At 42.7% G+C, this 20,767-nt stretch overlaps 1 protein-coding gene across 1 annotated transcript in view; it reads right to left on the bottom strand.

Annotated features, from left to right (window-relative positions):
• Nucleotides 1-20,767, bottom strand: part of nav2a (neuron navigator 2a) — an 89,949-nt gene that overhangs the window by 3,529 nt on the left and 65,653 nt on the right. The window contains exons 15-39 of the mRNA XM_079240831.1: nucleotides 19,400-20,105; nucleotides 18,107-18,326; nucleotides 15,984-16,270; nucleotides 14,879-14,944; nucleotides 14,252-14,296; nucleotides 13,565-13,725; nucleotides 13,043-13,225; nucleotides 10,546-10,598; nucleotides 8,837-8,860; nucleotides 8,426-8,500; nucleotides 6,798-6,881; nucleotides 6,562-6,685; nucleotides 6,190-6,359; nucleotides 4,233-4,405; nucleotides 3,982-4,135; nucleotides 3,625-3,811; nucleotides 3,396-3,496; nucleotides 3,211-3,306; nucleotides 2,920-3,094; nucleotides 2,597-2,832; nucleotides 2,197-2,348; nucleotides 1,979-2,050; nucleotides 1,688-1,884; nucleotides 1,487-1,605; nucleotides 72-272 (exon numbers count right to left, since the gene is read on the bottom strand). Of these exons, the coding sequence (XP_079096957.1) occupies nucleotides 72-272; nucleotides 1,487-1,605; nucleotides 1,688-1,884; nucleotides 1,979-2,050; nucleotides 2,197-2,348; nucleotides 2,597-2,832; nucleotides 2,920-3,094; nucleotides 3,211-3,306; nucleotides 3,396-3,496; nucleotides 3,625-3,811; nucleotides 3,982-4,135; nucleotides 4,233-4,405; nucleotides 6,190-6,359; nucleotides 6,562-6,685; nucleotides 6,798-6,881; nucleotides 8,426-8,500; nucleotides 8,837-8,860; nucleotides 10,546-10,598; nucleotides 13,043-13,225; nucleotides 13,565-13,725; nucleotides 14,252-14,296; nucleotides 14,879-14,944; nucleotides 15,984-16,270; nucleotides 18,107-18,326; nucleotides 19,400-20,105 (4,061 nt within the window). The remainder of the gene's footprint in view (nucleotides 1-71; nucleotides 273-1,486; nucleotides 1,606-1,687; nucleotides 1,885-1,978; nucleotides 2,051-2,196; nucleotides 2,349-2,596; nucleotides 2,833-2,919; nucleotides 3,095-3,210; nucleotides 3,307-3,395; nucleotides 3,497-3,624; nucleotides 3,812-3,981; nucleotides 4,136-4,232; nucleotides 4,406-6,189; nucleotides 6,360-6,561; nucleotides 6,686-6,797; nucleotides 6,882-8,425; nucleotides 8,501-8,836; nucleotides 8,861-10,545; nucleotides 10,599-13,042; nucleotides 13,226-13,564; nucleotides 13,726-14,251; nucleotides 14,297-14,878; nucleotides 14,945-15,983; nucleotides 16,271-18,106; nucleotides 18,327-19,399; nucleotides 20,106-20,767) is intronic.

Below are 20,767 nucleotides of genomic sequence, written 5' to 3' on the forward strand. Positions count from 1 at the left end.
AACGCGTTCACGTCTAACCTGCCTTACAGACGGAGTTAGGGTATCACAGCTGGGTGTGCATTCGGACTTACCAGTGGGTCTGCGTCGCTGTCGCTCTGTGGCGGCTCCTTCCTGACTCCCTCTCTTGGGGCGGAGTAGCCATCAAACCCCACATCCTCGGGGCGGAGCTGCAGCAGTGGGGGCCAGTCACCTGGAGGGGGTGTTGATGACCACGGGTAGGTGTCTATCACCCAGGCTGCCGGGTCCTCCCATGCTGCCCTGCGGCCATAAAGCTACAAAAGGAAAATATACTTCAGGCTGAGGCGTTCAGTGAGTCTAAAGTCCCTAAACACACACACCTCACTTTGAAAAAAACAAACATAAGCAAGTTCAAAGTGGAGCCATCTCAGAACAATTTAGCGCGAAGGAAAATTTCTCCAGATTAGAGTAAAAGAGTCAGAAATGATTTTTTCCTGCAAACAGTTCAGAAGCAGCATCATCTGTGCTCTTACTGTCTTTTGATAGTAACTCGTATTCACAACTTAGTTTTATTTTCCCATCTAAGAAAACTTGCATGCAGTGGTGTAGTCCAGGGTAAACGGAGTATACCCACTTCTAAATTTCTACGCTCCCTGTGATGCTGCTTTACAGTTACAAACGTCCCTACACATGTACCTACGTCACCCAGCAGCTCAGCTCAGGTTACCGATGCTACACTGGTGCGGTTAGCCATCAGCTGCATTGACTTTAGCTTGAACATAGACACTAGGAAGATATGTACCAGAGTCTATGAGCCAGTATCGGTTTAGTAATTTCATAACTCTTCCTCCCTGAAACCGGAAAGCAGACATTATGTGACAATGAGCAAATATACCGATGGATTTTTGGCATGAACTAGAGTAATCTTAAATGTCGCTTAAAATAAGATAAATTATCTGCCAACAGAACAAGAAAATTTGGCTTGTCAAGACTTCCCAAAACAAGTAAAAATACTCTTAAAACAAGATGAATTATCTTACCTTTAAAAAAATAAGCGTAAGTGTGCTCAATTTAAGATTTTTAATCTTACTTAGATTGAACTTTTTTTTTTTTTTTTTTTTTACAGTGTTTTGTTTTTTAAAAGGAGGGCAAAAAATATACTCATTTCCAGCATGTAAAACATAACCTTGAATAAGTTAATCAGTCAATTTCATGTTTTTCATTAGTCAAAAACATGTTCTGGGGAAACGCAGAGTTCCAAGTCTTCTCCAGAGATGCTTTCACATGTAGCCTGAGGAATTCTTTTAGGGGTTAAAAATGACATTTTGTCTTTGATGGACATTCATTTTACGAGATTGCTTCTAGTCTGAGCTCTGCACATTGTGGCACTTTGGTGTTTTTAAAGTGCAATTTCAATAAAGTTGCATTACAGTAGATAATTAACTGCATATCTGATGTCACAGAGACATACACACTGTAAAATCCAACTGTAGTAGGAACCGCAACCAATGCTGAGTGTTTTTGTTACCTGCAGTCCCTCGCGTACAGCCTCCAACATATAAGGGATGATGGAGTAATTCCAGAGATCAGTGAACCAAACCCTGCATCCCTCCACATCCATGGGACATGACAGGAAAAGACGAGGTCCTGCAAGTCGCAGAGCCAGAGGTAAAACACCACTTCTGTGTAGACTGACAGGAGTTGATCTCTCATCTCAAAGTCTACCTACCAATGGTGACGTCAGAGGAGCTGTGGGTCTCCAGGAAGCGGTTGAGGTGGTGCCAAACACGTGGGATCCAGTCAATAATCTTCACCAGCTCCACATTGCGTGTTCGGCTACCAATCTCCATCTCAATGAGCTTCCTCCTCAGATAGCGGCCGAGGAACCCTTTTACTGGCTCCGTGTGGTTGGCACACAGCACCCACCTAATGCATCGGTGTTAGAGAACAGGAAAACAGCTGTAGGGATTATTATGTCAACATGAATCTGGCTAGACAAAATGATTAGTGCATAATTTACCTGAAGTTATGGTGAAGTTGAAGGTTGGGGGCGGATGATGTGGCTTGGCTCATGGTACCAATGATATAAGGGCTGAAAGGAGGGACCAACATTAATGATTATGCGTCATCGGATCACATTTAGACCGGAAGTCACCAGCTGAGAGGGTTTTATTTATCCACTAGTAATGCAAGCATTTTTTTTTTTTTTGAGACTGGTTAAGGTGGGTGTGAACTGACCAGTGCTGGTAGTTGCAGTTGAAGAGACCGTTGAAGATTTCTCCCAGGGAGCTGATGTGGTGCAGGTTGTCCAGAATGACCACCAGGGGGGTGTCTGCGCCCGAGACGCCGCTGCACTGCTCTGCCAAACCTGACAGGTACTGACGCAGCTCCTGCAGACACAGAGCTCAGTTTATCCTCACGCGTCGCTGCTTTTTGATAAAAAAAAAAATCTGCTTAAACCAGAGAGCCAAAGGTACTCCCAGTCCTTTCAGATCCGTTTGCTTTAATCTAATCTGGTGTCTTTCATATTTAATCCATTTGTATCGAACAAAACTAAATAGGAACTTTTTAGTTGAGGCAGAAAGAAAAATGACTAAATTTAAGTTTGAAAACTGAAAAAACAATCTGTGTGTTTTACTTTGCTGGACTTGTGGTCCACATTGAAAGTGACGATGGCGTTTGGGGTCAGAGGTCGGCCCTCGAGCAGCAGAAGGTGTCGAGACAGCTGATTGGCCAGGTAGGTTTTTCCGGTGCCGCTTGGCCCCGACAGGATGACCCGTCTGTGTTCCTTCAGGAGGGAGACGTAGCGCTGCAGCATCAGCTTTGGAATCAATGTTTCAAACACGAGCGAATCTACATTTTCACTGCTCGCTCCTGGAAACACACACACACACACAAAATTAATGTTACCTGATAATCAAACACTGTTGGATAATAAGGTGATTTGAAATGTTGAGGTACCTTTCAGCTGGATGTTGATGGTGTTGTCGCCCACCAGGTATCCACAAGGCAGCAGCTCGGGCGTGGTGGCTGCGCTGGGGCCGCTCGGCCGATGGATTTCACCGATGTTGTAACCCTGCACGCTGTCTGTGCTCAAGCCCAGCTGAGTCACCGGGTCCACGTGAGTGATGTACTCCTGCCAGAGGAACAGCTCAGCTTTAAGTAGCTTTCTGAACAGATTCAAATACTTGAACATCTAATTTCACTGTGAGTGTAAATTAATCGAATGTGCAGCTGACTGTGTTTAATTACCTTGAAGAGTCTTCGGACCACTCCATCCAGGACGTCCCACTTAGTTTTACCGCTCACACCAATGCAGCCAATCAGGAAATGGCGAGGGCGACCGTCCTGCAACGAATAAATGTAAAGATTAAAAGAAAAAAAAAAAAGACTTCATGGATAATACAAGTCTTTACAAACAAATTTAAAAGCGTCACCTGTCCCCACTTGCTGTCCTCATCTAGATTGACAACAATCTTGACGTGCCGTCCCTCCTTCCTCATCCCGCCCTCTCCACCGGTGTCGTCCAGCAGCATGTCTGCAAGGGAGACACAAGTTTCAGGTTTTTTTCAGTTGTTTAATGCAAATATTTCTACACATTTTCTTGTCCAGTATACCCCATTTGTGACATGGCATCAGAGTTCCACAGGATCTAATGTGACTTACCGAGGCTTGTGGACTCACTGGTGGCGAGGTTGAGACTGTGCTGCGAGAGTCCCGGGCCAGGTCCGGGGGTCTGGCTGTGAGTGTGGGGGGGAGGAGAGGATGAGATGGAGGCCTGGGAGCCCATCCTACTGCCCTGAGTCTCCAATTTCAGACGGTCATTTTCCGCCTTCAGCTTCTCGATCTCCAGCTGCCAAAATGCACAAACAGCCCGTTTTAGCCTCTTTTGAAATGCATCATGAAGACCCTTAAATAGGTGTCTCAAAAAGCCATTCTAGATTTTTCTCCTACAGAACTTTTACAATCTAAAAATACCCTCCAGTAGGACATGCTCTGATAAAACAAGAAGTAAGCGCAGACCTGCATGCGGTTCATGGCCTCCCGGAGCTGATCCAGCTGATGTGCAGAGCTGAGAGCCTCCAGGCGGATATCTGTCAGCTTCATTTCCTTCTCCCTGAGCTCACTCCGCAGCTGCATCACCGTCTCTGCCTCGCTGTCCAAGCACTCCGACAATCTGTATGTGCACACAGACACATGGACATCTAACAATTCAGAAGGCTTGCAGTGTATGACATGTGGCTGAAATCCCCAGTAGCCAAAAAGAGCCATACAGCGTGTTGGAGTGTGTATTCCTGAGCATGTGGCTGGGGGCCGAGGTGCCATTGTGAGGCAGTTTGGGGGAGGACGGCAACGACGAGTCCGTCATCTCCTCAATATCCGAGTGAGAAGAGGCTGATTTGGGAGATTTCTTCTTGGTGAATGCTTGTTTGAAGGAGCTTCGCAGCTGCAGGGAAACAGGAAAACAAACAATAAGCATGTGTGGTGGGGAGCGAGACTGAAAGGGAGACGGAATATCAGAAAACGGCTGCAGAAAAGTGCACAAGAGTCAAGGGGAGAAGAGGGAGTTGTTGCTAGATTGTCTTATGACTAACTTGGAGCTGGAACTCTGAACACAAACATAGGTTTAATGTTTAATAATGGACCCGTTTTCTTTCCACGTTTCATGAATTGCTGTTTAATAATCTCAGAAAAAGATGGCCTTATATGTTGAGGGGGGGTATAAATTCAGACTTGGATCCCTTTAACTTAAAGAGAATACATTTTCAGCTCAAAATTCACCAAAGAAAAGGAATGTAATGGGTAATTAATGCAAATTTTGGAACAACTGGATGTTGTATGTGAATATTGTAAAATGTATAATAAGAATGGACATAGGATCATTAGGAAATTAAGGGGCAGATATAAGATTGCTATTCTTTCTGCTCCTTTTCATTCAAGCCATATTTAATTGGCAGTCTTATTTTGTATTTAATGTTTTTTTTTTTAATGAAATTAAACATTAACATAAAAATGTTCAGACTACTCTGCTTCAGTAGGCATTAAAGTCAGTGTGTTAAAATGGCTGTTTTATGCCATTTCGATGGACTCTGAAGCAGCTTTAAGGACATAATTCACTTGACTCCTTAAAATCTTTTTTTTTCATTTAAAAAAAAAAAAAAAAAAAAAATCAACCAGCCTTCATTTTTAATGAATTATTCCTTAAACAAGTCAGCTCAAGCGTCATAAGAGCATTTTAAGGGGAGCAGTGAAGGAGAGAATAGGAAAAGCACGGCGGTGGGAGGAAAGAAAAGGACTGTGGTTAGTAACCTATAAAAGGTGCAGGGGTTAGGCTTCTTCTGCTTTTAATGCACTCAGCATACCACTCTTACCTCATAAACCTGCCACATGAAGCGAAGCAAAGGAAGACAGAGACAAAACAGCACGTTCATATGGGTTTGAGTGTGTTATGGAGGGACAGATTAAACTAGAAACCCCTACAAGACTGGAGCTGATTTGACTCCACAGCCACCATGAAGAGAAGGATCTTTCATGATCTAATATAGGCTACCCCTATACACCCCATCCAGCGGGAGCAACACCTGCAGGCAGGAACTTCCTGTGGGGTCCTATTCAATCTAAACGTCTAAAGATGCACACAAGACAGGGGTCATCATCACTGTGGCCTAAAGCTGGAAACTAAATTCAGCTTCTAAAATCTGCTTATGATTAGGGAGATGGGGGGTGTAATGGATTTGGTCTATGGGAAGATACGAAGGGGGTAAAAATAGTTGCATACTTCATCATCTTTGACTTGTCCTCCAGTGCACAAAAAAGTCTTTCACAATACAAAAGGAAAGTTTACATTTTAAATATTCAGTCAGATTACTTGATGTTTCAGTTAAAAGTGATAATGAGTGACAGAAAATCTACTGTAAAGACTAGAGACGCTAATCTGGAAGCGGTGATTTGGAAATTTGCAAAAAAAAGCCCATTCAGCCCAGTTTTAACCAAAGTCTATATTTATTTTGTTTGCAAATAACCAAATCAAATCCAGTGTTAGTTTTCTGCACAAGTGTGTGATTAAAGTCCTAAGTATTCACCTTTTCCCCAGTTAAAGATGGCTAAAAGGGAGAAACACCCAACAATGTGACTCCAACACACAGATGAACATGAAGAGACAAAAACAACCAACCACCAAGACTTCTGACTGGTTAGTAAACACCTTCAGATTTATGGTTCCCAACTTACCCAGTTTTTCTTGTTTTTCTTCTTGTTTTTTGCGTCAGCATCCATGTTGGAGCCCACACTGGAGTGGCTGGTCGCGCTGGCAACGCTGCTGACGCTGTCGGAGGAATGCTGGCGTCTGATTCGCAGGTCCGGCTGCTGATTCTGCTGCTGGACACTGCTGTTATTTCCAGCTGAGAAGACAGAAGGGACATGTTTATGTCCAACGGACGGTAATCTTTTATTTATTATGTTCAGTCTGGCCAGACACATTGTTTTTTTTTTTAAACATACTAACAACAAAGACTATGTCAAACACCAGCTGCTGTGCCACGAACCTGTTCCTTATAACTTTCATTATAAACAAAAGATTTATTTATTTTATTGTGTTTGTACCTGTCCGGTCTCCTTTAGGCACGAGTTCAGGCGTGTTTATAACTCCATTAATGGCAGCCTGAGCAACAGCGTTCTGCTTCTTCAGCAGCTCAATGGTCTTCCTGAGTTCATTCAGTTCAGAATCCTTTGCAGAGAAGACAGTGAGACATTCAGACCGACAAATCATCTGCAGAGATTTCAAATGTCCACACAGATAATGCTGCAGTCTGTTAAAAAACAACAGCAGCTGTTTTCACCTTCTGCTCTGCCGTCAGGGTGAGACTCTTCAGTCTGATGGTCATGTTGCCCAGACTCTGTTCAAAGGCTGCCACCAGGTGAGCCTGTAGGGAGAGGAAAAAACAGAAGGTAAAACTCGATATTTTGATCTGTAGGACATAAAAAAAAATTAAAAAAAAGAAGTAAAACTCTCCCAGGCAGGTGTTACACACACTGCTAGTTCCCAAACTCCAGCAATAAAAGCTCAATAATTCACTCTGCAAGGAGAAATTTACAATAAACCTCTTTAAGAGTTGTATCCACAGTGAGAGGAAGCAAGCCTGAGTTACATCTCAGCGGTTTCTCCCTCCGCCTGTCGTTTATGGGAGGATTTAAGTGTAATGGGAAGCAGGTCCCTGTGTTGCTCGCTGCAGGATGACGGCTACTTGATGCCATGGAAAAAAAAGCAGAAACCTGAAGATACGTGTAGCAGCAGCTCAGCTGAGGAGACTAACGGGACTGAGATGGACAGGAAACTATCTGAATCAGCAGCATCCTTGAGAAAAGGAACACCCTCCCTCTACTGCTTCAACCTTGTGGTTTAAAGCCAAACACGACATCAAGTCACCATCTTATCAAAACCAAACCCAAATAAAACCCCCTCTGATACGTGGTTTGTCCCCACATTACACACATTCATTCAAGGTCCCCACAGTCAGTGACATTCTGGTGAAACAGCCTGGATGATTTTTAAAGTACAGCTTAACTTTGGTTAGAAATAAACCCATCAAATCAAAGGAATGTCCACAACAGTTAAAATGCAAGATGGGTGGAAGTCTGGAGAGGGGTGTGTGTGTGTGTGTGTGTGAGCTGAGAAAGACGTTGACTGATGTGTGAATTGAACTTGTGACTCTTTGCAACAGAAGATGTTCTTAGATTCTTGGCCTCAGGTGCTTCAAGGTGTGTTCAGATAATTCATCTTCCTGCGTCGTGTAATCAAATATTTTAACAAAGCCCCCTTCCCTCCATACAAGCTTCTGTGTGTGTTTCTCAGTTTTTGTTTGTTTTTTTTTTTTTACATCCGTGTTGCTCTTTCAGAACACACTCTTCGTCTCTTTGTATCCAGGCGTCGCGAGCTGTAAATCTTCAGTCTACATGTGGGATGGTCCCTCAGCCTTCTGCTGAGACTCGAGTCTCTGCTGTAATCTAACACCTTTGCCTTCCTCTCATATCTAATCCACAGGCAGCAGCGTGCACGTGCTCAGGTAGTAGATTAGAAGTGAAGCGTGGTGAGACTTGTGCAACACAGCGAGGAGACTTGCAGACAGAGTCGTGCCTGAAGATGCTTTAAGAGATTTTTACGATGCTTCAGCCAGTTGTGAAATTATACCCTCTGAGATTAAAGTGCTCTGTAGGAGCCATCTGTGCAGCTAAATGCTTCTGTTTCAGTAAAGTCTTGGTGCGTGACAGACGCACACAACTATATCTGATTTGATTGTTTTAACTTGGGACAGTTTTATCCCCTGCAGCTCAGAGCTGAGATATAAATGTTCAAAGTGTATTAGAATTATATTTCCATAAAGTCAACGTTTTAAATGCCCATATTAGAAATTAAATATTTTTCTCAAGGTGTGTGCGTGTTTGTGTGTTCAAGTGCTTGTTCTCTTACATTGGCACTCAGCTGTGTCGTCAGGGCGGAAACTTTTTCCTGGGAGGCGTCCAGCTCCCGCCGCAGCTTGCGGATCTGCACACGCAAATCAGAAAACACATCAAAAAGGACAGTCACACAAGCACGCAGCACCCAAACACACGCAAGCATCAAAACACGTAATGAGGAAAACAGACTAGGGAGGCTCCTAGATTGGAGCGCTGATATTTTCCAGGTTCAGAGACGAAACACTGCGGGAGCATAAAGGAGCACATACAGGTGTTCAGAGCGGAACAAGAGCCTGTTACAGCCCCAGTAGCAGAATGGTTACACGTGTAACTGGATACAACTGTGAAAACATCCCCATGTTTCAACAAGTTCCGCCACTGCAGGTAGAAAATTAAAGAGGACTGGAGGCGGGCTGATGCTTACCTCCGACTGAGACTTCTCCTCGTTCTGCAGAACAAACACCAGAAGAAGAGAAAATCATTAGTGAACAGACTGACAAGAGTTCTGAAAAGCTTTAATGAAATATAACAAATGTAGAATCTGCCGGAGGCGCGACTCCACACGTCCAGACTCCTGTTTGGTTTAGCAACTCTGTGGAGACGAGCTCTATAAACTCGTTGTCTGGTGTAAAATATCTGGGAAGCAGAGATATCCTCCTGAAGGCATTTCCCTGTGTGTGTGTGTGTGTGTGAGCTTCATTGTCCTCATGGGCTCTACACACAACAATGGCAAGACAAGACAGGGAGGCATGTATGCATCCAGGCAGGGCGCACAAAACAGGCGCTCGCACGAACACAACACGCCCTGTTGCTGCTCACCAAAGCAGAAGCATAAGGCACCCTCATTTACATGTAAACAAGTTGCACCACAAACTGAAACTACACCTGGACGTTTGTTTTTCACTGAAAAGTCAGTTAATCTCCACCGTTAGAGACTAAATGTCAAAATGAGTTTAAGTTGTGACTACTGATGAACAAAAAAAAAAAAATATCTTGATGGAAACAAAGCAGCTGATCACGATTTTGTAGCTGTATGTTATGACATCTCTGTCACAGGATGTGGTTTACAAAGCTGCATCTACCCAGAAATGGTCCACACATCCAAACAGAGTTGTCAATCCCACACACACACACACACACCAGCGGATCCTAGAAACACAAACACAGCAATCTGTCTTGGAGATGCAGCCAAAACACAAAGATGTCTCACTCTGATGTAAAAACCTAAACTAAGTCTTCACAAATAAAAACAATATAGCTTAGCAACATATTTGGATGATTTCTGGCCGGAAACAAGAAAATCTTTCAATCAATATTTGAGAAACTTCAAACATTAATCCCATTATGGAAAAACTGATCTGAATCGATATAATTATAAATAAATGAATCCCAAAGTTTAAAAAAAAAGAAGAATTAGAAAAAAAAGAAAAATCTTCGGCATCTTTCAGAGCTGCTGCTCATCATTCCTACCGTTTGTTGCCAGGAAGTGACGGTTCCTGTCAGGGACAAAGTTGCCATCATTTTGCCTGCTCTGACTTCCAGTCTGAGACTCTCTGCCTCTGAGGTCCAGACACTGTCTGAGAAATTCCCTGCTGCACCTGCCCAGGTGAGTGAACCATCCCAGAGGGGGAGGAGCTACATAAGCTCTGATTAGCTACCGTGTATATGCATATGTGGGCTGTTCTCTGTCTGCATGACTTGCACCAGACTTCTTTCTCCCAAGACATCTTAGTCATATTTGGAAGGATTAAAAGGTAAATTTGTCGACTCTAATACTCAATATTTCACTCTTTCATTGGCTACAGCAGAAAGCGGTTCCTCTGGAATGAATGTGATGTGAAGGTACCTGAACTAAGGAGTTTTTAAAGAATATCTGATCTGTTTAATTCTGTAGTATTTGTTAAATGCCCTGCTTGGAGGTACAAGTGTACGCATGAAAGTTTAAACGTAACCCTGAGCTAAACAATGAACAAACAGGAGAAGAGAAGAAGCTTAAGAGGAAGATTTTAGAGTTTAAAAGCAAACTTTGTAAAAGTGGCAAAATTTCCCTGAAAAGGAATTATTAAAAATTTAAATAAAATAAAAAATAGTTAGCAAAATATCCAACATGGATTGACTGTTTTTCAAACTCACCGTGGAGTAAATGGAGGAAGTGCTGGAGACCAGAGACAGGGACGATCCATGAACTGAAGGGAGAAAAACCACAAGTAAAAGTTGGGATTAGAAAGTACATCTACACGCACACACTCGCGATAATAAACAGACCTCCCACAGTCTTCTTCCACAAACCCCCCGCTCCTTTTCCAATCTGTCTCCAGTTCCCCCCTGCATGCCTGCACTGACCCGACTGCCCACCTCCTCCTGCACCTAATGACTGCAGCTCTGTGGCCATAAAGATAAAACTCCTCCACGTTACAGTCCAACTGTGGCACAACTAATGACAGCCTATGAATTACCCCGTTAATGACTCAGCCGCTAATCACACATCAGAAGCAGGGAAACAACGCCGGCACTGTTTCCTGCCTGGGCGCAGATTAGAGAGGATCAGAAGCGTGATGTCATCAACCACACCGAGACTTTGAGCCGATCCTTAAAGAATCATTTGTTCATTTATTTGCCTCAAAAGGAACTGGTTTACAGTAGTTTACAGAGGACTTGCTTTTATCTGCGTTGGGTTCAGAGGGGGATATATATATCTATATATATCTATATATATCTCTATATCTATATCTCTATATCTCTATATATATATATATATATATCTCTATATATATATATATATATATATATATATATATATATATATATATATATAGATAGATATCTATAGATATATATCTCTATATCTCTATATTTATATATATCTATATATCTAGATATATGTAGATATATAGATATATTTGTTTTACAGAAGATGTTTTATATGATGCAAAACTCTGCTGACTGGGTGGAGAAGAGTGAGTAGAGGCTCTGCAGGAAGGAAGGTGGGGCAGCGGGTTTCTCATTAAGGATGAGTCCAACAAAGTGTCGAGTGAATGATGAGACTTTTGTCCTGTCAATCAAACAAAAGCTGACTGGTAATTCTACACTTCGGAAACATGCAAACAAAAACCGCAATCCAACACGCACACAGAAAGTGAGAGGAAGACGAGTTTTGTTTGAGGATTTTTTGACTGTCACCACATCTCACTCACACCTCTCGCTGTGATCCCTGTAATTATCTCCTCCTCTGAAAGCCACATTTGAATTAGAGCTGGGAAAGTAAGGAATAAAGCAGAGATGCAGGGGGGTTGGGGACAGAGGTGTTGTTTTCATCTATATTGCTGCACATCTGCACAGCAGGTGTGCGGTACTTTGAAATTTGTTCAAAAGCACGAGTCATTAAAAGTAAATCGACTGACTTTCCTCAACAACACAATGCATAAAATGCTCAAATTTCTCTCACATGTACAGGTGTTATGTATACTGCTTCTGTTCCACGAACACCGTGCCAGATAAAACTGGATTTTTGTGGATTAAACCATGTGAACGCACAGTTAGAAATGTGCATGTGCGTTATCTTTTGGCTGGTTTTGGAAAACTTTGTGCATGTTTTATAAACCCCTAAGAAGCTGCATCCAATTCCCACCTTTTGTCAAACAGTTTCTTTGTCTAAAAGAAACTGACATGAACACGACATGAACACGACAACAAAAGCAACAGCAATGAGGAAACAGTTATTAGCATGTGGACAAACTTGTGATTAATGGCTTTCTAGGTTTTTGAAACACTCCTCAGGGATCCTGAATGTTTTTGTGACTGTCATGCACAATCAGTCATTTAAAAGGGCATCTCTTTGACTCTAACACAGCAGGTTTTACCCTGTGTGTTGTGATGCGTAGAAAAGAATAATATACACAAAAGCAAAAGTGATGATTGTTATCTGAAGTCTGGCGAAAACAAACAGTTTGAGATTAAAATCTGGATTAAGCTGATTCCAACTCAGGTATGTTCGCAAAACCAGCTCCGTCCATCCTGATCGTTTCCAGGAAGTCCAGGACAAACTGCCAATTTAATCCCCTTTTCCTCTGAGATTTATGAAATTTGATTTTGATCTGGGCTTTAAAGTTTTACTTAATCAGCTGAAGACCTACATTTCTATGGCTGCTTTGTAAAAATGTCTCACGTTTACGGCGTGTTTAACTGTTTCATTGTGATAAACTATAACAAAAATTCACCACAACAAAAAGGCTTGATTTTTCCAACGAAGAGAGACATTTAAACACAACAATGTTCCTTTATATCTGTTAATCAAAGCATGGTGTTTCTGTGGATTTTGAGGATCAAGGCGACTCCAGCGGTGAAAGCATGAAATCTGCCCACCGGTGAGAAAAGCACAGCTTGGTACTTCTAACAATAAACAAGCTTAGAAATACGTAATCAGCTTTAGTTCTCCTTTGTTTTTTTTTTGTTTTTTTTTTTAATCAGTAATCCACCTGAATGAAATAATGATTCTTTTAGCACAAGGATGTAAAATAAGGATGGTGAGGCTAAAGGATTTAGAAATAGTTTCCATCTGATTTCAGATTTTGCCCCAAATGTCTTGATAAAAAAAACTTGAGGATTCAAAAAGGACTGAAAATGAAATTACCTTCCTCAAAGCCGTCCCTGAAGGATCCCGATCGGCTCATGGTGCGAGTCTTCTCATCAAGCGACATGCAGGAGTTTCTCAGGCGGTTGTCGGTGCAAGGGTCAAAAGGGGCGTCCTGATTGGTCAGGCTGTTGTTGCGCATCCCGGCTAGATTTATCTGAGCTGCAGAAGTCGGGCTGGATGCTGAGAAAATTGAAGGCATATGATATGAGACAAGCTTATGTATTTCTTTTTCAATTTTTTACTCACATCACTGACAAGCAGAATGTCACAAAGCTATTTTATCCTATTAAATTTCATTTCACTGAAATGTTCCTGATTTCATGTAAACATCTTCAGAATGAATCTAGAGTTACATAGAAAGGTTTTTATTACTATCCAACACATTTAAACATAAAAAAAGGACAAAATAAAGATAACTAAAGGAAATATAACAGTATAACAGTTTGGTTAATTTATTTGCCACGTATGCAAATAGATTCTGGGTAAATAAAGATGTGGCGTGAGGTTTTGGTGGCATACCCAGCTGTCCGAAGTTGAAGCGAGTACCAGAGGGGGAGGTGAGGCTGGACCCGGGGGAGAATGGGGAGTTGCTGGCTGACTCTTGCAGCCCACTGGTGGAGTGGGAGCGCAGCCAATCACGGGCGTCCTCATGGCCTCGCAGCTGCGGCGACGGGCCGTACCTGCAGGGAATGAAAGAAACCGTTACAGTGGAAGCCAGAAGATGCAGCGTGGATTGTTTTTAATCAGGACAAGCTGATGGGGAAGGGGGGGGTCAGATATTTTCAGTCAGTAAGGTGGATTTTCTTCTTTGAAGCAGCCAGATTAATAGCCGGGATCAAACATGAAGATGAATCAGATGCTGCAACAACATATTACAACAGTGTGAACATAGACTGGATTCAGCTGTGAGCAACAGAAACTCAGGGGAAAAGCAAAAAAAAGACGCCAAAGAAAATTGATCTCCATCCAACATCATGCCTGCTGCAGCGGGACACGGTGAAAGCTCCGTATGGGGGACAAAATGACATGCCTCTCGACAGAAGCTCAACACAACAACATATGTGCCAAAGTGCCAAACAAAAACGTTTTTAAAAAAAGCGTGAAGAAGCTTTTGAAGAGTGAATATGAACGCAGAGAAAAGAAAAGTAAACAAGACAATCTGGTGAACCAGTGTTCAAAAATCCAGCACAAAGATAAATATAGTACCTGAATCCCTTCTTAGGCAGAGTGTTTCTACCACAGTGTGGCCCGCTGTGGGAGACAAACACTTCAGAGGACGAAGACAAAAGGAAGAAAGGAGGCAAGGAAGCACTAGCCCTACACTGCTAAAAAAAAGTCTAGTTTTCTCTTTTACTTGGTCTAAAAACAGCATAAAAAATAAGATATGGATACAACTATGTGACTTATCTCAGCTCCACAGTGGACAAAACATTTCACAGGGTAAGAACTAAAAATAAAAATAAGGAAGATTTGTATTTTTTCTGTCTACAAATACACAACTAATCAACGCTTGTGTTGCTCTACTCAACCACAGGGTGGCGATAAGCGAACAGTCATCACAGACCAGTGGAGCTGCCAACATCCACACAGAAAACCTCACACTTAACGTTTCATTCACACAGGAGCTAGAGGTCCTGAAAACAACCACAAACTACCACAGAGCTACTCGTTGCAGAGGAAACCACTAAAACATGAAGCTACCTCACAGAGAGAGACTGTGAGGTTCTTTGTGGAGCTCTGCGTGACAGTGGTTGGTGGTTTTAGCAGGACCCCCCCCCCCCCACCCCACAGCTGTCTCACCAGAAGCCTAACACCGCAAACAGGTACATTTACCTGTCCTGCCTCCGAGGAAGTGTGTTTCGGCTGAATATAGGGCTAGCAGAGGGGGAGGAGAGGGGACTGATGGAAGACAGGAAGCACAATAGACACAGAGAAACAAAGCAAAGTTTTAGAGTAAAGTAGATAAAAGTTTGCTTCAGAACAGAAATCAGCTGCAAGATTCTCCAACGAGTGGCTCAGTGACGTCACCGCCTCAGAGATTCAACTCCAAGACCTATTCAGTTTCCTCCAACACGACCTTGTCGCATTACACAGTCAACCTGTCGGGAAGGAATCCGCTACAATGAGCACAATTACTGAATAATCAGCTGAAGAGCCTGCAGGGGGTTTGTGTCTCTGCTGGGACAGATTGGCAAACAAGAGGAGATGCCTCACCATGAAGGAGGCTTTGTGTGCAGCCTTGATAATGGGTTCTGAAAGAACCAGACAGGAAATCAGGATGCAGCATTTTTAGCATCTGTGGCGCTTAGATGAATTTTTAATGACAATAAAAACCCACTGCGATGAGAAAACTAAGGGTTTATCATGTCATATCTCACTGGATGGACTGTTCAGTATTCAACTTAGGTCTTCACAGCTGAATGTTGCAGATTTAATATAGTTATTAAGACAATGTTATATGCCTGAAAAATGCTTAAACATATGCAAAAAAAGTAAACAGGAAATGAACATTCCTGCACAATGATTCTATACTAAATAACACACACTGACATACAACTGCAACTGGATTATTGTTACTGGAGAATTTGCATGAATGTCAATGGTTTAGTTTGTTCAAATAAAGTCAATATGAACTACTTTTAGGAGTCTGACTATTTAATTCACTGTAAACTGAATCTATATCTAAAATGAACCTTAACTTGCAGATTAACTCAACAATATTTATCTCAATAACTCAAAGAACATGGCATAACTTCTATAAGGAACCATACAGAATCCAGGTTCTCCAGGTTCTGCTTCACTTATTACATCACAAGTAAACGTAATTTATTTCAGAGATGCAATTATCCTATAAGATTAAATAAACTCATTAACTTCAACTTGTATCATTCTTGGACTCCAGAAACTCCCCCATGGCCCATCTTTGTTGCGTCCTCACCTCTCAGACATGCCGGTCTTAACGCTGCCGGTGCGACCCAGAGCAGACAGGGTGTCCTCCCTGTGGGTCCCGTGGCCACCACCTCCTCCAGCGCTGCCCAGACTCATGTCGATGGACTCGCTGCTGGTGTGCATGCTGCTGACAGAAGGGAAGCCAACGCTGCCCGTCCCACCGTGTCCACCCAGCGTACTCTCCCTGCTTGGGACTGAGGAGCTGCTGAAGGTGGTCCCCCATGTCAGGCTGTTGGATGGACCGGTGGAGGAGTACACTGAACCTGGACTGGAGGCCTGTCGATTGGGAAAGATGACAGTGTTTCAAACATAGACTCCTAGTTGGAGTAAGTTCAAGTCCCTCATAAAGAATAGTTTAAGTCAGTCCGTTATGGTCTGATTTACAATAATATAAACTGATCTCCTTTATTGTTATGGAACAAGCAGTCTTAAAAACCAGGTGTTCCAAACGGGGGTTTTTGTTCCTCTTAAGGAGGCGTGAAAAATCTGAACACATCTGCTTAATTATGAAACATTAAACTCTCCTGTCCCACACAGGGGACTCAGGTTTTATGTGTATATTAAATAAAACTGCAGATATTAAAATGACCATTATAAGAGCACATCTTCATCTTCAAGAGTGTTCAGTTAAAGCTGCATTTGTCACTGGCACATTCACACAACGGGAAGACCAAACATGGAAGCAGAGTCATCAGCTAAACAGTATGTAGTGAAAATACAACACTATTCATGTGCAAACTATAATAGAAGAATGTTTAACAAGAAGCCTCAATAACTTTAATGGAAGATGAAGTTTTGACCTAAACATTTCAAGCTTTGGCTTTTGAAGATATGCCCACAGATCTCAAGCTGTCACATGAGTATTCACAGGAAAACAGATGTTAAAAGCTGTTAGATGTCGGAGGACCTGCTGTTAGGACCCAGACAAGCAAAGCTGCACAAAGTGTTCTGGATTTCGCTCCATTTCTTCACTTTTTATCACTTGGAGATGGCTGTTTCTTTACGATACTTATAATGGTACATTTTATCACATCTGAAACCCCATTGCTATAGACTTTAGCTCATGCAAAAGGGAAGAGAAGGGGGGGGGTCTTTCAGTAAAAACAACACTGGAATAAACAAAACTTTGCGGTTCTACTTCATCATTAATAAGCTGCTAACTTATAAATGTGCAGCTTCTGTGGGGCAAAATCAGTTCCACCCTCTTCCTGTAACATTTTGTTTAGAAATATCAAGATGGTGAAGGCTGACAGGCTGAACTGAAAACAAACACGATGAAACAACTTATGTTTGGTCTCTATGGGCAGGAAACATCCTGTGATGACAATGCTGACATATAAACCTGTCGGAAAACAATCACACATTTGGTGTACAGTGTCTAACAGCTTGATGAATAAAAATCCAATATTTGGTATATTATGGATCTGTTTTTAGTCTCTACGAAGGACAGTCTGGGTATGTTAATGCCTCGCTGCTATTAGAATGTTTTCACAGAACCATCTGTGTTCGGTAAAGATGAAAGAAGTCATCTCTGTCCACCGATAAGTGAGGTGGACATCAGTAATAACTCATAATAAAATCAAGCTTCAGGCATCTCTGATTAATGCACCTCTCTTCATCATTTTGATCCAGGTTGCAGATGATTTGAGATAACTGATGTGAACTTGTTTGTAAAGACAACTTCTGCTCTGAAAAACAATGAGTCATCCCACAATTCATAACTAGTCAGAGAACGGCTGATGAATCACAAGAGAATGTGACGGAGAGCTCATGACTGAGCACGCTCAGACATTTCTGCTCTGAAACGATATCTGGCCTTAAGTTTGTGAAACAAGTGTCAGCACTGCCCGTCCCACTGTGGATCTGTTAAACACACGAGCAGCTCAAGGAATTCACACATTTCTGGATTTTGCAAAGTGAGAATAAAACAATCCGTCTACAAACACCTTCCTGCACATTTACCTCGTCTCTAAGCTCATCATGTTAAAGTTGACCTGCTGGTTGCACAGCTGCATTTAGGTTACTATAAAACATTTGATCAGCATTTAAGTAAAGGGGTCAAAAGCTACGCAAGTGGTTCTTGTTATATTTTAACACCTCGATCTGTCTGACCTGTTCGCTACCAAGCGTCCCCGTCGCTGATCCCAGGGCTCGGCCTCCAAACAAGGGGCTGCTGGTGTCGCTGTCCCCGCCTCCCAGCCCTCCATCGGCACACTCCAGCACTGTAGCAATGTGGTTCATGGTGGCATGGGGATTGGAGATGACTGTTGAATTCTTCATGTTTTCAGCTGTGGTGACTGGAGCCTGTTTGTTGGGCTTCCCACCAAATAACCTGCAGTGCATCAGCAACAAGGGAAAAGGATGTTAACCGAGGCTCAAGTGCTCATAAAAGTGACGGAATGAAGGATGCAATTTCCTGCTATAAAACAAAGAATTTTCTTAAACGGAAAAAAAAACAACTTTTAAAAGCAGAACATGATAAAAAAAAAATAGGTTTGAGTAAAAAAGAAAAACTTTTTCCCCTTCTATTGTTAATTTCCTCAGTGATCCTTGCATGTGGGTGGAAATTGTAGCCAGAGGCGAAACAAGAGATGAAAAATGGAAAGTAGGAGGGGTTTGGGGACTCAAAAGTCATTAGCAAAAGGACAAATGTCAGGTAAATGTTCATGGACATGGCGGTTTAAACATCCTTTTCACATGTTTTGCCAACAGTAGAGAGGCAACAGTGTCATAACCATGTGTGAAACAAGAAATACAGTAGCAGGTCTGTAGTCAGTAAAGGTAGAGCCAGTGCTCAAATCTGAATCAAGGCCGGTTCTCTCACACACACACACACACACACACACACACACACACACACACACACACACACACATGCGCTGACATAAGTCTCTCCTCATTCAGCCCTAATCCTGGGGTAGAGTTAAATGGCAGGCAGTGATGACTGGAGCCACAATGGGGGATAATAGCAGCACATTCTCTTTGAAGAGTTATCACTCCCTCACATTAATGAGGGCAGAGCGCTGAGGTAAGATTCTGCTTCCATTACACAGCACCACACCCTGCTTTCACCCCCCCCCCCCCCTTGCACCACCAAGGCTGAGGCTTGGCAGCTGATCAGCTCAGCTCAAGGCCTGCATTCACAAAGACCTGATTTAACCTAAAAAAGACTATGTGTGTGTGTGTGTGTGTGTGTGTGTGTGTGTGAAACAAGCCCACACGTGTGATCATTACTCACCACTTCTCGACATGTACTCTGACTGTATGATTACTGTCTCTTAAAATGGCCTTTTCAGAGTGTGTGTTCTGTATCAGGGTACAGTCAAGCCCATACAAGAGGGCCCCTCTCAGTGTGTCTGCAGGACGTTGGAACTGACAAATGATGGTCTATGTGTGTGCGCTCACCTGCGCAGTGTAGGCGAAGAGACCTGCTGTCGTCCTGTCAGAGGAACAGTCGCTGCTCCTCCACTCCTGAGGTTGTCGGTCTCAGAGACGCCCTTTTCCCGGTCCGTCTGATTGGCCAGCAGGCCTCCGGAGCCGTTGGCCTTCGTAACGCTGATGGCGTTTTTCCCGTGAGAGGTGACGGAGAGCACGGCGGCCTCAATGCTGCTGGTAGAAGAGCGGTTTCCATTGCGGGCAGCTGCTCCTGAGCGGCTTGGTCGTGGCAGGCTGCGGTACTGTAGTGTGGAGCGGGCGCTCATGGGGAGGAAGCCATCGTCATGGTGACCCATTCCTGAGCTCCCATCCTGCCCACCAGACTTCAAGCCCCCTGACAGTGAGCGTGTCCCAGACTTAGGCATCTTCCCGAGGGTGGCTGAGCCACTGGTGATAGTAGCGCCGCTGGCAGTAACCATGGTTACCATCCCTTGGCCTTGCTTTTTGAAGCCAAAGGTGCTGGTTGGGGTGCGTGAGGTTAACATGTGAGTCTGTGAATGTGGATCTGAGACGGTGTGTGTAAGTGTGTTGGTAGTCGGTGTACGGGTGGTGGGGGGTGATGGTTTCTTCACTTCATCGCCACTGCTGCGTCCAGCGTCTGAAGGCGAGCGGTGAAGGCCATTGGAACGGGGAGAAAGGCGTCCTTTTTCGGAAACCTTAATGTCATCTGTTTTACCTGCAGGACACACAACCGGGCGTCAGCTACATGTGACATGTTGTCACATACAAGCAGCAAGCAGCCCAGCATTCTACAGAAACACAGATGTCCTACTTCTGGAGTTACTTCTGTTAAAAACTACGCACCGTTTTCTTCCAGTGACTTTGGATGATGTTATATAAATAAAAATAAATCCATAGTTTTTTAGAGATTAGGAATGAAGAACTACATCAGCTTGAATCAACACATGTAAGTTGAAAAAAAAAAACTAAATATGTGCTTTTACTTTTTTCACTTTTCAAGTAGGCTTTTTTTTTTTTTTTTTTTAAATTAATGATAGGGATGGGAAAATCGAATTGAAAAATTGAAAAATCGAAAATTGGGATTTTTTTTGCTTCACATTTTTAAAAATAATTTTTTTGTTAAAATATATAAAAATAATCCATTATAAAATTTCTTCTGTCTTATTGGGCATTATAGCAGCAGAATGATGGTCTGGGTGCTGTGTTGTTTTTTCCTCATAAAAAAAAAAAAAAAAAAAAAAGTTTTATACATTTATTTTGTTTTTAATCCACAAAAATTAGCAATATTGTAAAATTGTGAGAATCGTAATTCAAATTGAATCGGCACCCAAATAAATCGGAATCGAATTGGGACAAAAGCACAGTCACAGTCCTAAT

The sequence above is a fragment of the Telmatherina bonti genome, assembly GCF_933228915.1.
Source record: "Telmatherina bonti genome assembly, chromosome: 1".
NCBI classification, from domain to species: domain Eukaryota; kingdom Metazoa; phylum Chordata; class Actinopteri; order Atheriniformes; family Telmatherinidae; genus Telmatherina; species Telmatherina bonti.